The sequence below is a fragment of the Macaca thibetana genome, chromosome 12, assembly GCF_024542745.1.
Source record: "Macaca thibetana thibetana isolate TM-01 chromosome 12, ASM2454274v1, whole genome shotgun sequence".
NCBI classification, from domain to species: domain Eukaryota; kingdom Metazoa; phylum Chordata; class Mammalia; order Primates; family Cercopithecidae; genus Macaca; species Macaca thibetana.
Genome location: NC_065589.1, coordinates 29,657,543 through 29,675,900, shown reverse-complemented (window position 1 = coordinate 29,675,900; position 18,358 = coordinate 29,657,543). Strand labels below are relative to the sequence as shown.

At 32.8% G+C, this 18,358-nt stretch overlaps 1 protein-coding gene across 11 annotated transcripts in view; it reads right to left on the bottom strand.

Moving 5' to 3' along the window:
* Window positions 1-18,358, bottom strand: part of IKZF2 (IKAROS family zinc finger 2) — a 155,824-nt gene that overhangs the window by 49,731 nt on the left and 87,735 nt on the right. For 10 of the 11 annotated variants that reach the window (XM_050751378.1, XM_050751374.1, XM_050751380.1 and 7 more), the window contains 2 exons: window positions 11,682-11,948; window positions 4,229-4,396 (listed from right to left, as the gene is read on the bottom strand). In XM_050751378.1, coding sequence (XP_050607335.1) covers window positions 4,229-4,396; window positions 11,682-11,948 — 435 coding nt within the window. The remainder of the gene's footprint in view (window positions 1-4,228; window positions 4,397-11,681; window positions 11,949-18,358) is intronic. The other variant, XM_050751381.1, reaches the window with a different exon arrangement.

Here is an 18,358-nt window from a genome sequence, read left to right as displayed (position 1 = left end):
AGGCTAAGTCAACTGTACTCTCTTTGTCATAACACAGTCTGGAAAAATCTTGTTCATCTTGACATCCCACAAAACATCAAGCTGGAATATTACATTCATGACATTACACTGATCGAACTTGGGAGAAGGATATAGTAAATATTTGAGATGCCTCAGTAAGAGGTATATGCTATAGAACAGGAGATAAACTCCAAGAAAGTTCAGGGACTTTCCACATTGGTAAAATTTTATGGGCCAGTGATCTGGGCATGCTGAAATAGATCCTCCATCGTAAGTGAGAAATTGCTGCACCCTGCACCTTCCTTCGTGAAAATGAAGCACAAAATATGGTGGCCTCTCTAGATTTTAGAAGCAACATAGACCATATTTGGGTATACTTCTGTGGTGCATGTACTAGGTAATCCACAGGCTGTCCATTTTGAGAGCAGTTTGGGGCAAGAAAAGGATCTGCATCATACTCCTGCCATGATGAAAGCTCCCTCTACCTTTGACTCTAAGATTCAGCAGATGCAATGATTTTTGGAAATGTCTATGGCAAACGAAGATGCCGTATGACATCTCTGTCAGTGGAAGCCTCAATGTGTAGATCCCTCATGGTTTTATAGTAAAGACATGCAGTCTTCTAACAATAACTAACCACCATTTGAAAAGCCACTCCTTACTTGCTAATGAACTTTGGTTAAGACTGTGTACCAGGCAATAGGACTCCCAATGACAATGTGGCCCAAACCATGCATCATGAACTAGGTGTTATCTAATTCAACATATCAAAAATGTATACAACAGCATTTCATTGGTATATTTTCCTTCCCCGCAGCCTTCTTACACTGGTTGAGGAAGCCCAAGTATACTGTATGAGCAAGTAGCTCAGAGGTCTCTAATACCTGCTACTACTGTTTCTCAATCTTTTTGCTTCAATCCATCTGTATGACCTCTTGGGGTATTCTCAGTGACCAGTTGATGAGGATGAAACAGTGCAGATCTGGTTTGTAATTCAATACCAGCTGTGACTACAGTGTTTACAGGTCCACTTAAGGGAGATGGCCCTGAAATACAGTGGCTATCCCTCCAGCAGCCAGAATTTCATTCAGCTAGTACATTTAACTGTACTTTGCATGGAAGAAGAGATACTCGAGGTAATGATATATGGAATGGCCATACAGCCAAGGATTTCAAAGAACAAAATTGGATGACTGGTGACAGAAGGTCTAGGGGAGAGTTATGAGGATGTATCTTTCGGAATTGGCAAAAAGTGTGATGATACGGTATTCTACGTAAATTCTCTCCAGAGGGCATTCACTATAGAGAAGGCCCTTAGTAATCTGGACAAGGTAATCTCATCAATCTCAGACTCTTTACCAGGCTTACCTGGTACTTGCTCAGTGGGCCAATGTACAAAGTGATAATGGGAGTAGGGACACAGAAACTATGAACAGATTCAATTATGTAGACTTCCTTCTTCTCCATGACTGATTTAACTACCACCACTGCTGAGTTCACAATTTTCCAATGCTGAGACCCTGATATGGCACCATTCCTGAGGGAAAGCAACCAAGCAAGTAGTGGCAGGCAGGTTAAATTTGACTCTTTCAACACGGAGGAGGCAGAAATCTATCCTATTGGGATGTGCCTTCCCTTTCTCTTCAATATTTTTGGAAGCTCCCTCAAGTATGGATTTAACAGAATGCCTTACCAATTACCTTGGTATTCCTTGCAACACTGCCTTCAACCAGGAAACTCCTTTTTATGGCAAAGACAAACACAATTAGCTCAAATCTATAGAATGCATGGATCATACCCCAAGTATCACCCTCTAGAATCAGCTGGCTATATGGAGTGGTGAAATGGCCTACCAAAGGAGTGGTTCATGTATGGTTGCCAGTTGGGAGGAGTTTGGGTGTGTGCGTTCTACAGGATATGATATATGGCCAACGTCATCTCCTCCATAGCCAGAAAGCATGAGTCTGAGAACAAAGAGGTTAAGGTAGAGGTAGCCACTCTAATAACATCAAATAACTCATTTAAAGGCTTTTTACTCTGTGTCCTGAAACCCCTTCAGATTGGTGGTTTTGGAGACCTCAGTTCCCAAAAGAATGTTTTCTCCAGGTTTCAGAGATCTAGTCCTGTTGTATTGGAAGCTGAGAATACTCATTAGCTATTTTGGGCATGCAAGCTGCTAAACAAACAGGGACTGGCTTACAATTTTTCCAGACTACCAGAATGATTTGGAGTTGTTGCTATACATTGAGGATAAGAACTACGCTTGGAACTCAGGGGATTTACTGGGGCATATCTTTTGAAACACTTATCTAATAATTTTGGTTATTGAAAAACTGTAGCAATATAAGAAAGACAGGACCACCAAAGACTCAGAATCTATAAAATTTGAGTCACCTATTAGATAAAGAACCTTATTTAGCCGATGTGCTAAAGAGAGTAAGAGGAAGAGGAAGATGTATTTGAATGGAAGAAGAAAACTATAATGATCAATTTTGAGCTTTCTGGCAAATTAGAGAAGCAAAAACTATAGCAACTCTGTTTTATGTTCTATCTATTATGAAGAACATTAGGGATGGCTAGTATTTTAGGTTCCAGTTGAAAGCATGATTGAATTGGTATCAGCTCTTGGTGATGCAGTAGCTGGATGCCCCCTCTCCAACAGTGACTCCATTAAACTCTCTTGAATTACCCAATTTGAATATATCTATTTATATATCTGCAAAAATCATAACTTGGTATACTAAAATTGCAAAATGAGCACAATGGCAGTTATAAGGACCATGTCTTTATTTATGAAGACAGATTACATAATATGCACACACAAAACCATGATATTAAAAACAACACAATTTCAACAAAAATAAGATGGATGTGTACAGTTATTTATTACATGAAGTCAAGGCAAAAATATCTGTTCATGAAGATCTATTTGTTATATAATCTTTGGACAACTCAGTAATAATTTAACTCTGGCTAGAGTACATGACAAGTTAAAGGAAATGCCTGTCATGTCCTAAAAATATTTTTCAATAAAACTTTTCATAATAAAATACTGCTTTAAGATATAGTTTTGATAGCATAATTTTAAAATAAGACATAAAATGTTGTAGTTGGAAATAAGTGAATTCCTTTAACTCAAGGAGGAAAGAAAAATATATACTTAAAATATTTTGTTTCCATGTTGGCATTAATTTAATTTTTGTAACTGCCCCAAATTTAAGAGTTAATGTTTAAAATAGTTTTACACAATTCACATTCATGTTTAAAAACTCAGTACAGCCTGAAAAGGAAAAATGTAATACGAGAGATAATACAATAAGCATTATCTCACAACCTCAGCACTCTCCAATACGATTTGTCAATGTAGATTAAAATATCACTTCTATCATATCTTCATATTAAAATTAAAATTTAGTATGTCATTATGAACAGAAGAAACAAATAAAACTGGTTTGAGAGTATGCTGTATTAATTTTCCACGTTTAACTTCTTGGTTATGAAAATTTATGCTAAAAGTCAAATGAGATTCATTTAGATTTCTGATCATTCTTTCTCTTTTATGTGTTATATTCTGGCATTTCTTAAAAACATTAAATTTATTTCAGATTTTTTTCTTTTATTCCCAAGAACTTGTCATATTCTAGATTTTTTTTTTAATGATTTATGAAACACAGCAAAGTTTCAGAGTACCCAACGACTATAGTTTGGGAGCTAAAGATACAAGGAGAGTTAAAATTAGAATATAAAATACTCCAACGGCCAATTTTCTGAGGATATTTTCAAGTTCAAAAGAAACCATTTTATTTTCCACAGAGATCCCAGCCTGAGCACTGTATCAGTCAAAAAAAAAAATCAGTTTTCATTTTCTCTATAGTAACTCGAAACATAACTAATATTGTAATGGATCTTCACTTATGCTGAATTAACCATAATGACTGCATTCTTAAAATTTTAAAATCATAGAAAATATATAACAGCTGCTTTCTTATGCTAATATATTGAAGTAAGATACTCTCCAGTTGACAGTGCTTCTTTTTGCCAAGCCTGAAAGTCTACAGATGAAAGACACATGCATCCTGATAGATTTATCAATTATCTAATGTATACCAATAACAATATTGTCTTGGTCATCACTAACTACATACCAAAGCCATGTTACTATCATCCAGTAGTACTCTTCTAAATTTTCCTGTTTTACTTTTCTTCTCAAGGAGTTGGTGACACTTACCAGAGTGGGTCCTGAGGTGTCCTGTGAGGGCGTCCCTTCTTCTACAGGCGTAGCTACAGAAAGGACATTTGAACGGCTTCTCTCCAGAGTGTAACTTTATGTGTCTCAGAAGGTTGCCCTTCTGAGTAAAAGAAGCTCCACACTGGTTACAGTGGAAGGGGCGTTCACCTGCAGTAAGGAGAAGAAATGGGAAGGTTCAACTAGGGTATGTGCAAGTGACTAATTTGCCATCCACTGTTAACCAAAGCCATTTCTCTATGCTAAAAATGTTCATCTCCCTCATAAGTCTTTTAAACATTTATCTTCCTAGAATTTGCTTTGCTAATATAGTTACCAAAGTCTCAAGTTTTACATCAAATGATCTTTTCCTTTCTATGTATAAATGTGACAGAAGTCCTATCATTGACTCATAAGAATAACAATAATAGCATTTACCATTGGTTGAACAACGAGGTGCTGTCACTTTACTGCCTTACACACAATTGTACGCTTTCCATAGAATATTTCAATCCTTTCTTACAATGACAATAATTAGGTAGTATTAATTTTAATTAACAAATGAAGAAATTAAAGTTCATAGATCAAAGTATTTTATTACACAGAACTAGAAAGTAGTCAAGGTGAGAAATGAACTTGGTCAGTTTGTCTACAAAATCTTGTTCTCTTTATTTTACCAAGCTATCTCTTTAAAATTGGCAGAAAAATTAAGCTGAAAGAGACCTTCAGTCTAACTCCCTCATTTAGCTGATGTGGAAAGGGGCAACTAAAAGGTACAGCAAATGAACCCGCTTACAAAGCTCATTAGCACAAAGAAATCAAGTTTCTTGATTCTCCTGGTCACTAATAGTAAAAACTTTAGCAAAATTTCCAAATAAAATTATTCACCCAGACATTTCCTATATACCTCTTTCGTGACAATTATTGTTTGAAAGGAATCTTTTCTCCTCGTTTTTCTATTACTGATATTGCTATAAAGTTTTTAAGCCTCAATTCTAAGTTTGGTCTGTTGCCATCAACTGACTCACCAATGTCATCAAATATAAAAACATGTAGGCAATGAAGCAGTACAACTGGCACGTAGGATCAAATTGATAGCATTATCAAACCATAAAGAAAATGCTATTTTAAATTCACCTATCTCTAAATATATACACAAAATAAAATATAAATTCAAATATAAGTAAATAGTAAAAATGTATCATACTAAAGCTCTAAGTTTAGAATAAAAAGAACATTACAAAACAATTCCCTTTTGGTTGAACTGGACCATTTCTGTACCTGAGGCTAGATGATGATTGTAATTTTAATAGTTTTTCAAAAAGCTTACATTGAAATGTCATGTTTCCTATATCTTTAACTGAAACACACATAATAATAGTGAATAATAAAAACTCAAGATATTTTGGCCCTTTGACGTAATGCAAACTCAATGATTTCTTTAATAAATTAAAGAAAGCTAAGAGGTATAAAGAAGACAAACTATGGTCACTTTCTGGCAGCAGCTACTGCAAATTCTGTCATATAGATTTGTTTATAAAACCTAGATAAATTTTAAAATTGATAGATCAGGTACATCTCAAATTCTGTAGTACTTAGTGTTTCGGGAACTTAATGAGGTACATACCAAAAAGGTATAATCTGTGTCTGTGGTGGGGGTTAAGGTTTTTTCTTAAGAAATCTGGAGCTCTTATGAGCTACATATATAAGAGGTCCTATATTGATAATATTGGATTGAACAAAATTATCTATAACGTTAAAGTTCCCTTAAGTGGTATCTTCTTTAGTTTGATTAACCTGGTAAGATCTATATCTCCTCATATAAAGTCTTCCAACATAAGGTTTTAAAATAAATCAAATTTTGGCAGATCTTTTTTATTTTACACACAATATACAACTTAATTATTTGATTCTCTTTCCTAATGGAATCACAGGCTGCATCTTTTTATATCAAGAATTTTCCACTCTCTACCCCTGCCACAGAATTACATAGTATTAAAAGACGGAGGCACTTCTTTCACAAATTAAATTTTTAAAGAAAAAGGAAAATAGCAAATATATATTATACTTTTCACTCCAAATATTTGATTTTACTTTTAAAATCTGTCTATGTAAGGTTTCCCAAGCAAGTTGCAAATTCGTTCACAATAACTTTACAAAAGAGTTAAATTACTAAGTGTGGTGAACAATTTGAAATCATGTCTACCTTTAGGTAATACTCCTCGTCGGTCGCAGTGGCTCACACCTGTAATCCCAGGACTTTGGGAGGCCAAGGCGGGGGGATCAAGAGGTCAGGAGTTCGAGACCAGACTGACCAACATAATGAAACCCCTTCTCTACTAAAAATACAAAAATTAGCCAGGCGTGGTGGCGGGTGCCTATAATCCCAGCTACTCGGGAGGCTGAGGCAGTAGAATCGTGTGAACCCGGGAGGCAGAGGTTGCAGTGAGCCAAGTTGCACCACTGCACTCCAGCCTGGGCGACAGAGCGAGACTCCATCTCAACAACAACAACAAAACAAAACGAACAAACAAAAAGAGATAATACTCCTATAGCATGCTGACTCAGATTTCCTTTAAACCTCCTACAATGTTTGGGTTGAAATATTTCAGAATCCCTAATTTAGAGTAGTTCATTATTCAAAAATAATGCTAGTCTAAAAATGAAATAATAGTATCTTTTTTAAAGGGAATTTTAAAATTCACCTAATTGAGTTTTAAGAGATTAATGACAGGGTAATTTAGTTTTTACATTTACAAAATACTACAGATATCTTCAAATCTTTTTAATAAGAAAGTACTTCTGAATTTATATGATCATCCCCAAATAGGGTAGAACAAACAAAAGGTGGTCTAGGTATATCTGGAAATACTGTCCGGTTGCTCAGTGTGCAAGTCATACTATGGAAGCCTTTGGTAAGTTCCCATGGACATGGGAAGTAAAGAAGAACAAGGCATGATGAAGGTAACTAGTTTTCTTCCTTTTTCTGGTAAGAGAAAAGGGGCATTGAAAATAATACATTTTAATTTCAATAAGATAAGGCTTTGGGAGATATTTATTTGAATTGTAAGTCTTGATAGGAGCTTTTTACATTTGGATATTAATTTTATGGCTTTCCTCATTTTATTTGCCTAACTCCTATTGATGTCTTGATTGTATGAAAAGATAATTATCATTTCTAGAGTCCATTTGTTTTACTGTGCTCCAAACTAAAGTTAGTTGGAATCATAATGAAATCCTCAATGACAATACTGTTAGAAACAAGGATTAAAACAGAGGGTAATTTATGAGATTTCTAAAAGTACACATAGTTATATTCCAGGAATAATCCAAATATAGAAGTAATATCCATATCTGTCTAATAACAAATAAAAAGTGAATTGACTCAATTTTTGATAGTTATTTCTATAAAACATTAGCAGCCCTTTTTTTCAATGTCGTGGGGTATTTCCTGGCCTAGGCATTACAGAGATAAATGTAAGATTATCTGATAATTAAGTAAAAGGTTCAGTTAACTATCTTTTCTCTATGCAAATAGTACATATGCAAAAACTCCATACTGTCTATGTCACTTTAAAACAACATATCTCAATTATTTCTTGTAAATAATTTGTTTTTAAATGGACTGCATCAATGGGTCTTTTCTGAGTCAGTTTAGAGATTGTCTGAAAAAAATATTAATCATGTTCTTCATATGTATATCAAAGCAAATTTTAAGAAAACCTCACAAATTTCCTAACTACATTAATGGAGCAATCCAAGCTGAAAACATTAAGTAGTTTGTTATAACCGTAATGACTAATCTTTCCCCTGGTAGGCACAAAAATCTAGACTAATAAAACTGGATCCAGGAAAACAATTAAAATATGGTCATGTGTCCTTCATGTCCATATCTGAATCTGCTGTTTTTATTTTTAAATCCAATATACCAATCTACTGGTCCATTTTTATTTATTGACTGGGTGAGATTATATATTATTTTTGTTATGGAATATCTTATATTTCGATATTTTATGTACCTTCATAAACACCTATTTCTCGATCTGCATTTAAATATTCAATTAAAATGCAAATATATATATGCATCAATTTGCTTTGGTGAATCACAGACAGGGGGTGCTCCTATGTTGGGTGGAACAACAACCTACAAATATGCAGAATCCCAAGCATCTGTTGAGTGCCTGTGAGCAAGAGGATGGCTGCACAAAGCTGCAATGTACAAAATATGGTGCTGAAAACTGAGTTACAAAGATGGGAGTAGATTAAGGAGAGGTAAAATTAAGGAAATTCTACATTTATAATGTCCAATATATATGTGTTCATGCATGAATTGATTCACTATCCCTATTTTTTTAACTCTTCTTTCTATATTCCCAGTGAAGAGTGCCTGGACTATCCGATGACAATATTACCTGATTACTTACTAAAGTAGCAACATCAAATAAATAAAATGAAGTCATTAATAAGACACTGCAATTGGTACTTTAGTAGAGTATGACAGAGAAAGAAGAAGAGCAGATTCAATCTGATGCTCCATGATGTTGTAATGAAGTGGGTGGTTCTCCATCATTTTTCACTATCAATTTTATATTAGAGGCCAGGTGCGGTGGCTCACACCTGTAATCCCAGCACTTGAGAGGTCAAGGTGGGTGGATCACCTGAGGTCAGGAGTTCAAGACCAGCCCGATCAACATGGTGAAACCCCGTCTCTACTAAAAAAACAAAAATTAGCTGGGCACAGTGGTGGGCACCTGTAATCCCAGCTACTTGGGAGGCTGAGGCAGGAGGATTGCTTGAACACGGGATGCGGAGGTTGCAGTGATCTGAGATCGCACTACTGCACTCCAGCCTGGGCAACAGAGCAAGACTCCATCTCAAAAAAAAAAAAAAAAATTACACTAGATATTCTATGAACTAAAAACACTAAAAAATATGTTTCTCAAAGGCATTATAAGGTTTTAAGACAGTGCCTTTAATATTAGAGATAAACAACTGGTAAGAGTGGGAAGTTCTAAAATGCAGGCTAGTTCACGGTATTAAGGAGAAAACATTTGGCGAATGACTAGATTCTGACTACATTTTTCTCAATCTAGTTTAAAGAAATGCAAATAGACTTTCTAGTCTTAAAATGGTACTAAAGTGGTGTTGAAAATGGCAGGACACAATCAGATGTATAAATTGGATCATGAGAAATATGTTTAAGTGTCTAGTTTAAAGATATCCTATTCACAATTTCAAAGTTGACAAAGCATGACAGATATCACAGTTTCTCCGTAAATGGCTATTAACTTTAAGAAAAATCTAGATCTGAAGAAAGTGTAATAATTTGCACAATACTCCAATAAACACTGATTGACAAAAAAGATAGTGTTGCAAGTGTACTTTAACATACTCCTTGCTGTTATTAGTTGAGTGAGTCTCGTATTCCTAGGATTTGTGGAAATCTGTATAACTGTTTATAAACCTTATTATGCCAATTAGATTATTTTCAAAAATAAAATAATTCAACTCTACCACTCTAGTAAATATCAAAAGGACAGTAGAGTAGGTATATAATTATTATTGTATTTACAAATTAACAATCTTCATGAATATTATTGTATCACATTGAATCACTGATTAACCTAAATTTTCTAAAAACTGTACTCTGGTTCTCTGAATGTTCTTAATTCAGAACATAAAAGATTAATTAAAAATCTTCTAAATACTGTTTTTAGTTTATTTTTTAGCTTAAAATTTAACATTGCATGCAACTTAACTGAAAAACCATTAGACTGACTGTTTTGTTTGTATTTTACTAGATAGGAGAAGTTACACATTTGAATGAGTATTATCTTCCTTAACATAATCACTCTTACATAATGAATATATTATAACTTTGTGAAACTTGTTTTTAGAAGTGTCGTTAGAATTAGCTCATGAGCATAGATGAAAAGTAGATTATTTTATAGGCTTTTCCCTTTTCTTTTCATAAAGTAGATACCAAGCTTGATCTTTCAGCCTTTTCTAAGATACTTTTAAAAATTAAAGAAAAAAAAATACACTAGTAATATAAATATCTTTAAAACATGGTGCTGTTTAAAAAGGAGATTAAAAAAATCGAAAAGCAAAATGTAATTGACTATATGATTGGAATAAGTAAATATATTCTAAAGCTGATGATTTTGATTATGATAACACTGATTTTAATGTATAACTTCTCACTGTAATGTTCAAAATATCAGTCTTAGTTTACAGTTATACCTTATAATAAATTATTGGTATACTGACATACCAAGCAATAGTGTGTCTGAACAAAACCAATATGGGCATCAGAAAACCCTGGTTCTAGCTTCAGCAATGCCTTTACCTACATAAGGGATAATGGACAAATCACTTGACTTTCTTCATGTGTATTATGAAAGGTTCAAATTAATAAAGACTTTGACCTACCTTGTATCTTTAATGCTTTAAGCATGTAATTATTAAACTATTTAGAAATAAAACTTTTAAATAAATTTATTGTGATTTATATTTCTTCCGAGTATTTTTTAAAACTCTGAGAATATTAGTTATTAATATTTTACTGTACACTACTACTTTGCATTATAGTGAAATCCATCATTACCATTAAACCAATTTTCACATGAACTTGAAACTTCTTTGGTTAAGAGTCAATGATCCTCCTAGCTTACCACTTACTATCTCATGTCTGTTGGTTTTTAAGAAAAAAAAATTGGCAAATGGTTTAAAAAGATTTAAGTAAGGCCTTCTCATTTGGTTAGTTTTCATGAAAAACTTTTCACCTCTCAAATGTTTAAAAATATAGTATGAATTAATCGGAGGGCTTTTTCCTTACTCTATGCCAGAATTACATATTCCAACCTACACACCAGCCACTATTTGTCATATTCAATCCTATATATATCCTTGCAGGAGTTATAACCAACAATTACAGAAAGATGGTAGCATCCCTGAACTACAAAAGCACCTGCCTGCTAGTGAGACCTGTGGTAGGCAGAGATTGATTAGAAATTGTATTCCAAGGAGTTAACTGGATAAAGTGAAAATTATTCACTTATATAAATGCATGAGTGCCATTTTGTAGTATAAACTCTTATCTAGCAAACTATATTACCTGCCCATGGGTATGGTAAAATATGTATAGAAATACAAAAACATTAAGTTACACAATGAAATTCTCCTATACCTTTTGAACCCTTATCATATTATTGCTATATTAAGAACTGTGGAAACTGAATCCCAAACTTCTTTTCTGATATGCTATTCAGATTTGAAGGCTGGAAGTCAAGACCCAGGCTACTCTCTGTTTTTCTGCAATCCAATACTAGCAGAATTCTGAAAAGGTAGTTTTCACCACTGCCACCCCTGAATAAAAAGGAAAGAGAATAGATGTCAGGTAATATCAACATCAGATGTCACAGGCAGTCATCAGGTTATTCTTTCAGCTGCTTACCAGTGTGACTCCTTTTATGTACCATAAGCACATTGGGCCCAATGCAAACCATGCCACAGACGTCACATTTCAGTTTACCATTCGGAAGCCGGATTCCTCCCTCGCCTTGAAGCTCCTGGACTTTCCTGTTGTCAGCCACCTCGCTGCTCTCAATTAGGGGTTCTTCTAGGCTGCTACCCTCATCATGGCCCCTGATCTCATCTTCACGGCTCAGGGGTTTCCTGTCACACTCTTCATCACTCTGCATTTCTAGTTTTACTGAGTTTGCTGTAATTTGAAAAGAAGAAAATACATTTTAAATACATGTTACGTAATATCACCTACATCTCTTTTCCACTCATTGCCATTCTACTAAATGGGCGAAAATGATATATAAAGTAGAATAGGGTTCATCATCAAATGCCATGTTAATACATACTGTGTTCTATGATATTTTAGTGAAATGTCATGGAAGTGAAGATAGCTCAGGAAAACTCTAGGTAAACAGAATGACTCCTTATTTCTGCATACATTTGTTTCTTTAGCTTAGACATTTGCTTTTTAACAAGTTTTTTAATAATCCTGGTATTGGCTTTTGAGTCTGTCACTAAGGCTACTAAGACTGAGATAGGATTATGGAAGAAACAAGATTAAATATTGCTTAACACAGTGAACTATGCCTCCTCTTAATTTAATGATCATTATATGTACTTCATATTCTCTGTTTCTCATCAGAGTACTTGTATAAACCTGCTTCTGAACACAGCAAGAGAAACAATTCAGGAACTTAATCCAGCAAATGTCTTTGACATATGAAGATACACTGTCAAGGCAAATGTTCTAAAATCAGACTAAACACATATATTCAGTTTAGAGCTATAGAAATGTAGTACACAGATCTCACACGCTCTTAAGTTACTCCGCTTGTTTTTTCTATCTAAAAAATTACCTATGGAACATGCTTGAAAATCAAAGTATTCCAACTCTAATCTATGCACACCAAAAAGCAGCTAATCACAGGAATGGCATAGCATGCATGTACACACTTGCCACTGTTAAGAAATTTAATGCGTTCTGTTTGCTGTTTTTGGATCATCCCACAGAAAAGTTGGAATTTTGTTAGCACAGCCTTCATTCTGGATTGCTGACAGTCTTTTCATAAAGCAGAAACGAGGTTTAAGTGAGTATCAGTTTTTTATCCAGTAATATTGAAAATTTCTTAAGAAGTCATATCAAAGTTACTAAGCAAAACAACTTATTTGGTACTACTTGAGTAGAGGAAATATTTTCATAAAAAGGAAGTAAGTTCTTTTCACTGCCATTGTTTTCTTAGAGAAACCACACAGTCTGTGATTTGTCATTAGTACTTATCACAAGAGGGTGCACTATCAAAATGGCTCTGTGGCAGAAGAGTACTGACATTATAATCTTGAACTAATTATTTAAACTGAGTCTCATGTTTGCAAAGTAGACATGAATTCAGATAACTGAATAAAGTTCGAGCAGAACAGTTTAGGTATTAAGAGTGAGGACAGAGAGGAACTTAGGTTTAATTTCACCATGTCCTTTATAAAATGGGGATGATAATGGTACCTACTTCCTATGGTTGCTGTGGCATTAAATGAGTAAGTACAGGAAATGCGCTTATCTTTTATTTTTTTCTGGACATATTTTTTTCTGTGTTCTATTTCATAAGGTTTTTGTGAAGCTCTATCAACTTATAGTATATAAACCACTCTGAGATCTACAAAGTGATATGCATCCTTCCAGGACCCATTTCTAACAGAGTACCAACTATATTGAGTTTTACCCTACTTACAAATTGGTACTGCCTTACTGGTTTTTAAAAAGAGTTGGGACAGTATTGTATCCATCTTTATATTGCCAGCATGCTCAAGAATGTTGTGGTATATAAGAGATGTTGAAGTAGTATTTACTGAGATGTTCTACTAACTTAAGAGTTTTATTGCTTTAAACTTGCTTTGTATGTTTAAAGAACCCATAAACATGGCAAAGAAAAAACAAAAAACATAAAGAATAAAAATTAAAAATTAAGTTCTTTTGTAATCAAGCTCACTATCTTTCAGGCCGTCTCAAAAGCAACCAGTACCATCAGTTTCAAATTCCAAATAGTCTGAATCCATTTTATAAATGTAGTGTAATTTGTTCGTCCAGTTCATCATTGGAAATTCAAAATTATTTCTTGCTTCTTTCTATTACAGACATTCTTTTACAATACCACATAGTTCTGTTAATCTGACAGATTAAAACTGGTATTTTGCTACGGTTTTTAAAAAGCATTTTAAAATTATGCGTGAACTTAGACATCTTTTTCTATGTTGAAATGTTCTGTATTTTTTCTCGGAATTGTTTATCAAAGTTGTCTGCCCATTTTTCTATTAGGTTATCAGTCTTTTCTCACTGAATTTAAATGCTCTTTATATACTAAGGAACTTAGCCCTGTGTTTATGATGTGTTTTGCAAAAACTTTGGTTTATCTCTTTACTCAAGGGCATTTTTTTGGCATATATGCTAATTTCACATGTTGAATTGTTAAAGCCTTCAATTATGGCTCTTGGATTCTATATCTTGCATCAATAGGTTTTTCCATAATCTAAGTAATTCTTCCATGATATTTTTTCTGGTAAGGGAGACTTTTAAAATCAATGTAAAATGCTTTTGGTTATCCCATATAATGCTATATTCCATTCACAATTGTCATTTAAAATTAAACTTAAGAAGAAAGAAAATCATCGAAAAGTGTAACTTTATACAGCATGACTTTATACCACCTAGTGTGCATAAAGTTTATCAGAATTCCATTTCAGGAATGAAGAAATACATAACTGAAAGTGTAGTTTTAGAACCTGAAACTATGAGTCTATTAAATTTCAAAATAGCTCAGAATTATGAAGAATATGACTGACATTACACTACTAAATTATCTTTTTACCTACTGAGATTAAAACTTAACATGAAACAGATAAAATGTGATTTTTAAAAGTATGAGATTATAAATATAGTTAGAAGCTTTTCTCTATAGAAGATATACTTCAAATAAATACACAAAAAATGTATATTTTGCTAAAACCTAAATAGACAAGAAATAGTAAGCTGTAGTAATCTCTTCTCTAACAATACTATAAAGAAATATATGTTTATATGAATGTATACAATTTTGCTGTACTGATAGAGTAAATCAATAAAGTCCAACACATTTTAATATACATATGTCATAGATTAAATTTAGCATTTACATGGTGTGTATATACAAACAAAATCCCAGTGTAACTAATCTTTAACCCGTCTCACTACAATTAGGTTGAAACTCTAGAATAAAAAGCAATTATTCTTTGAATCTTAACTATTAAATAGAAAAGTTTTCTCCACTCATAGAAACTCTCCCATGGTTTATTTTCACTATTTAAGATGTTTTTAATTAATGTAGAACACCTAATATTTTAATTTATTAATGATTAAATGTAAGTAGTAAACTTAAGTGTACTCTAAATTATAACTTATATATTAAGACTTTTGTTATATTTGTAGCTATACTATATGATGCTACAACTATTGAATTACAGCTATTAACCACTGTACAATAATATTCAGAGTCCTTTAGTTTTCAAATATTTGAAATTAGACTTACATGAAATTTCTTTTACAATTTGGTAACACAAAGACATTCTCATAAATGGGCTATAAAGATGAAAACTTGTTCATTTGAGTAAAATGAAATCTCACTGTTACAATTCTCAATACCAAGAGTTATTTTTCAAGCTTGTTTCTCTGATATGAAATAAAGAATGTAAAAGTTGGGCATATTTGTGGAAATGTACACACGTTATCATATGCTAATAAACAATAATGACTTAAGTTAAAAAGAATTTTGCCAGAACAAATTGTTAGCAATGAAAAGAGGATATGAAATAAGATTTTAGTTTTGATGATAAAGATGTTTCTTATACTTCATTTGTAATGGCACTTCCATTTAGCATTTATATTTATAACTGTTATATCCATATTTTAGTAGACTCAGGTTTGTGAACACACGGCAAGAATAAGTTAATAGAAAAAATCTGTTACGATCAAGTTTATGTAGAAAAAGCTTTGAACATATTTCAGGATAAAATGTGCCACGTATTTTTCCAAAAAAAAAAAGCTTCAGGATATAAACATTCTTATGAATTCAAGCTTTTCCTCTCTTCTTCTTTATGCTTTCAAAATATAATTATAAACACTATAATGTAATCTTGATGCCATAAAAACAACTAGTTTAATCAATTCCATTTACAAATAACAAGAAGTAAAGACACTTGTACAGATACTCTCTTTTTTAAAGTGACTTTCAAGCCAAACAATTTTCAATTACAAAAGTTTCTTCAGTAACCATTCTAGGCTCTCTACAATCAAAGGTTTCACAATAGTCCTTGCTTCCAGATACGTAATAGTGAATGGACAGTTACACTAGACTTGCCTTTAATTCACTAATATGGTAATAAAAGGATAACTGAATAAAAGCCTTTACACAGGTAAACAGGTATAGATCATTTTGGAAAAAAAGGTAGAATATAAAACCAAATGGGGCAAAATCATGTTATTCTGTGAAGCTATTAAAAACAAATTAATTTAATCCAATCAATGCTATGATGGACATTTTCTTTGCCACCACTGTACTTGAAAAAGTTAAAAAAAAAAATCAAATCCAAATTTTACTCACGTAAGAATGAAAAGGATAATAAAATGCACAACAGTCATTACATACATTTGTAGACCTTACGTTCATTCATAGAACTCATCTACCTTTGCCAATAAGGAACAAAGATAGCACTGAATTCTCTTTAAAAATCATTAAACCAGTAAATATTTATTAAGTATCTACTACTTGCCTAATATTCTGTCAACAATGATAGTAAATGTTTAAAGCCTAAAGCAAAAAAATAGTATTAACTTAAATAAGAAACCCATATTAACAGAAGAGTATGTACTCCAAAAATGGCCATAAAAGAGTTCATGAGTAAGAATACAAGAAATATTTTACTAACATATGTAATTTGGTTACATAATAAATCTATTGAACTGAACAAGATGTAAATGTGAAAAGGCACTTATTTATAACTTGGACATTTTACTTTACTACTTTTTACGCTATAACTTCACAAAGTCACCCATCTGTGCAAGACAGCATATGATTTTGCAGTCTGGCAATTTATTTCTTTAATTATATGAATTCTCAATTTTTAAAAATTTTAAGAAAGAGATCACTTTATCTGCATGATAAGTATATTAATTTTGAATTTTCAAATTAAGATAATAAATTCTGCCCTCATCATTAGAATTTAATTTTCACAAATAATGCTATAATTTTTAAATGTCAAGTTCTGGAAACACCATACATAGTAATCAGAACTGAAAATATCAGTAAGACTTTTTTAATATACATATTAAACTTTCTACAACTTAAAACTTTATTATTAATATGACCGGATTCTACTAATCTACAAACAAGTTAGTCAAGTTTCCTAACCAGGAAAATAACGCAGAGGGATTATGGTTTATTTTCTCTACTTAAAATGATATATTTATTGATCTGATAGAGTATAAAATAAGCTTTCTAGTTTAATTTCTATGGAATTAGTGACTTACATTTGTTTAGTTGCCAAAGTGTGTATTTTAATTTTAATTTTTAATTTTTTAAGGAAGTAAATATTATGAGAATTAAAGAAATATTTTTTTCACAGTGTGGAATAGAAGATAGTAAAATAACATTCTTACTTACCAAATGAAAAAAAAATGTATTTCAGGTGTGATGTGTAAGTGGACTTTTTATATGCTTGGTTTCTGTTCCCTGAGAATTGAAGTGGGCACTTAAGGGATTTTATAACTTATAAGCATGAATGTTTCCCAATCTATGCCAGACACTTGAATACATATACCAGTGTTACGTATACCAATGAAACCAATATGGCTATCTAATAATTTATTGAAGTTGCTTCTGCACTAATATAACTCTCTCCCATTTAAACTTTCTAAACAGAAACACCAAACATTATTAAATCCACATTAATATCCCAACAGCTGTTCAAATAATGTGTTAGGAAAACAAACTGCCTTCAAAACGGTGATATAAAGCCCAATTATTTACTAAGAATTTACCAACAGTCTAAACAATTAAAGTAAAATCACATCACAACAAAGGTATATGCAATCATTTTTTAATATCCTCAGCAAAATTTCACACAATATATTTGTTCCTTTTGACTGCGGATAGGGAAGTGGATGAGTCTTGAAAAACAGCTTCTTCACAACATCCTTAAAGAATTCGTTTTAGAAATGGTTGGACATGTCCAGACACTGGTGTCACTAAGCTGCAGTTGAGCCACTTTTGGGTAGCATTCTAAATCTGTGTATCACATCACTTCACTTTTCTCTCCATCCTCTTTCTTCACTGTTCAATATAGCTATATTATGTATTTCTTAAACCCACTGGAGTTACTCCAGATCAAGACAGTACTGATTTCTGAAATACTGTTATTATTCCAACAATAGTGTAGTAAAGTTTCCCTGCACCAAAAGGCGGAAAACCAGGGTCTCTGCCACCTCTTCTGCCGTTTAACTTGTGATGGGACCTTGGGGTATTTGTTTATCCTGACACAGCCACTAGTACCATCTAAACTATGGGGGGAAGTAACACTTGA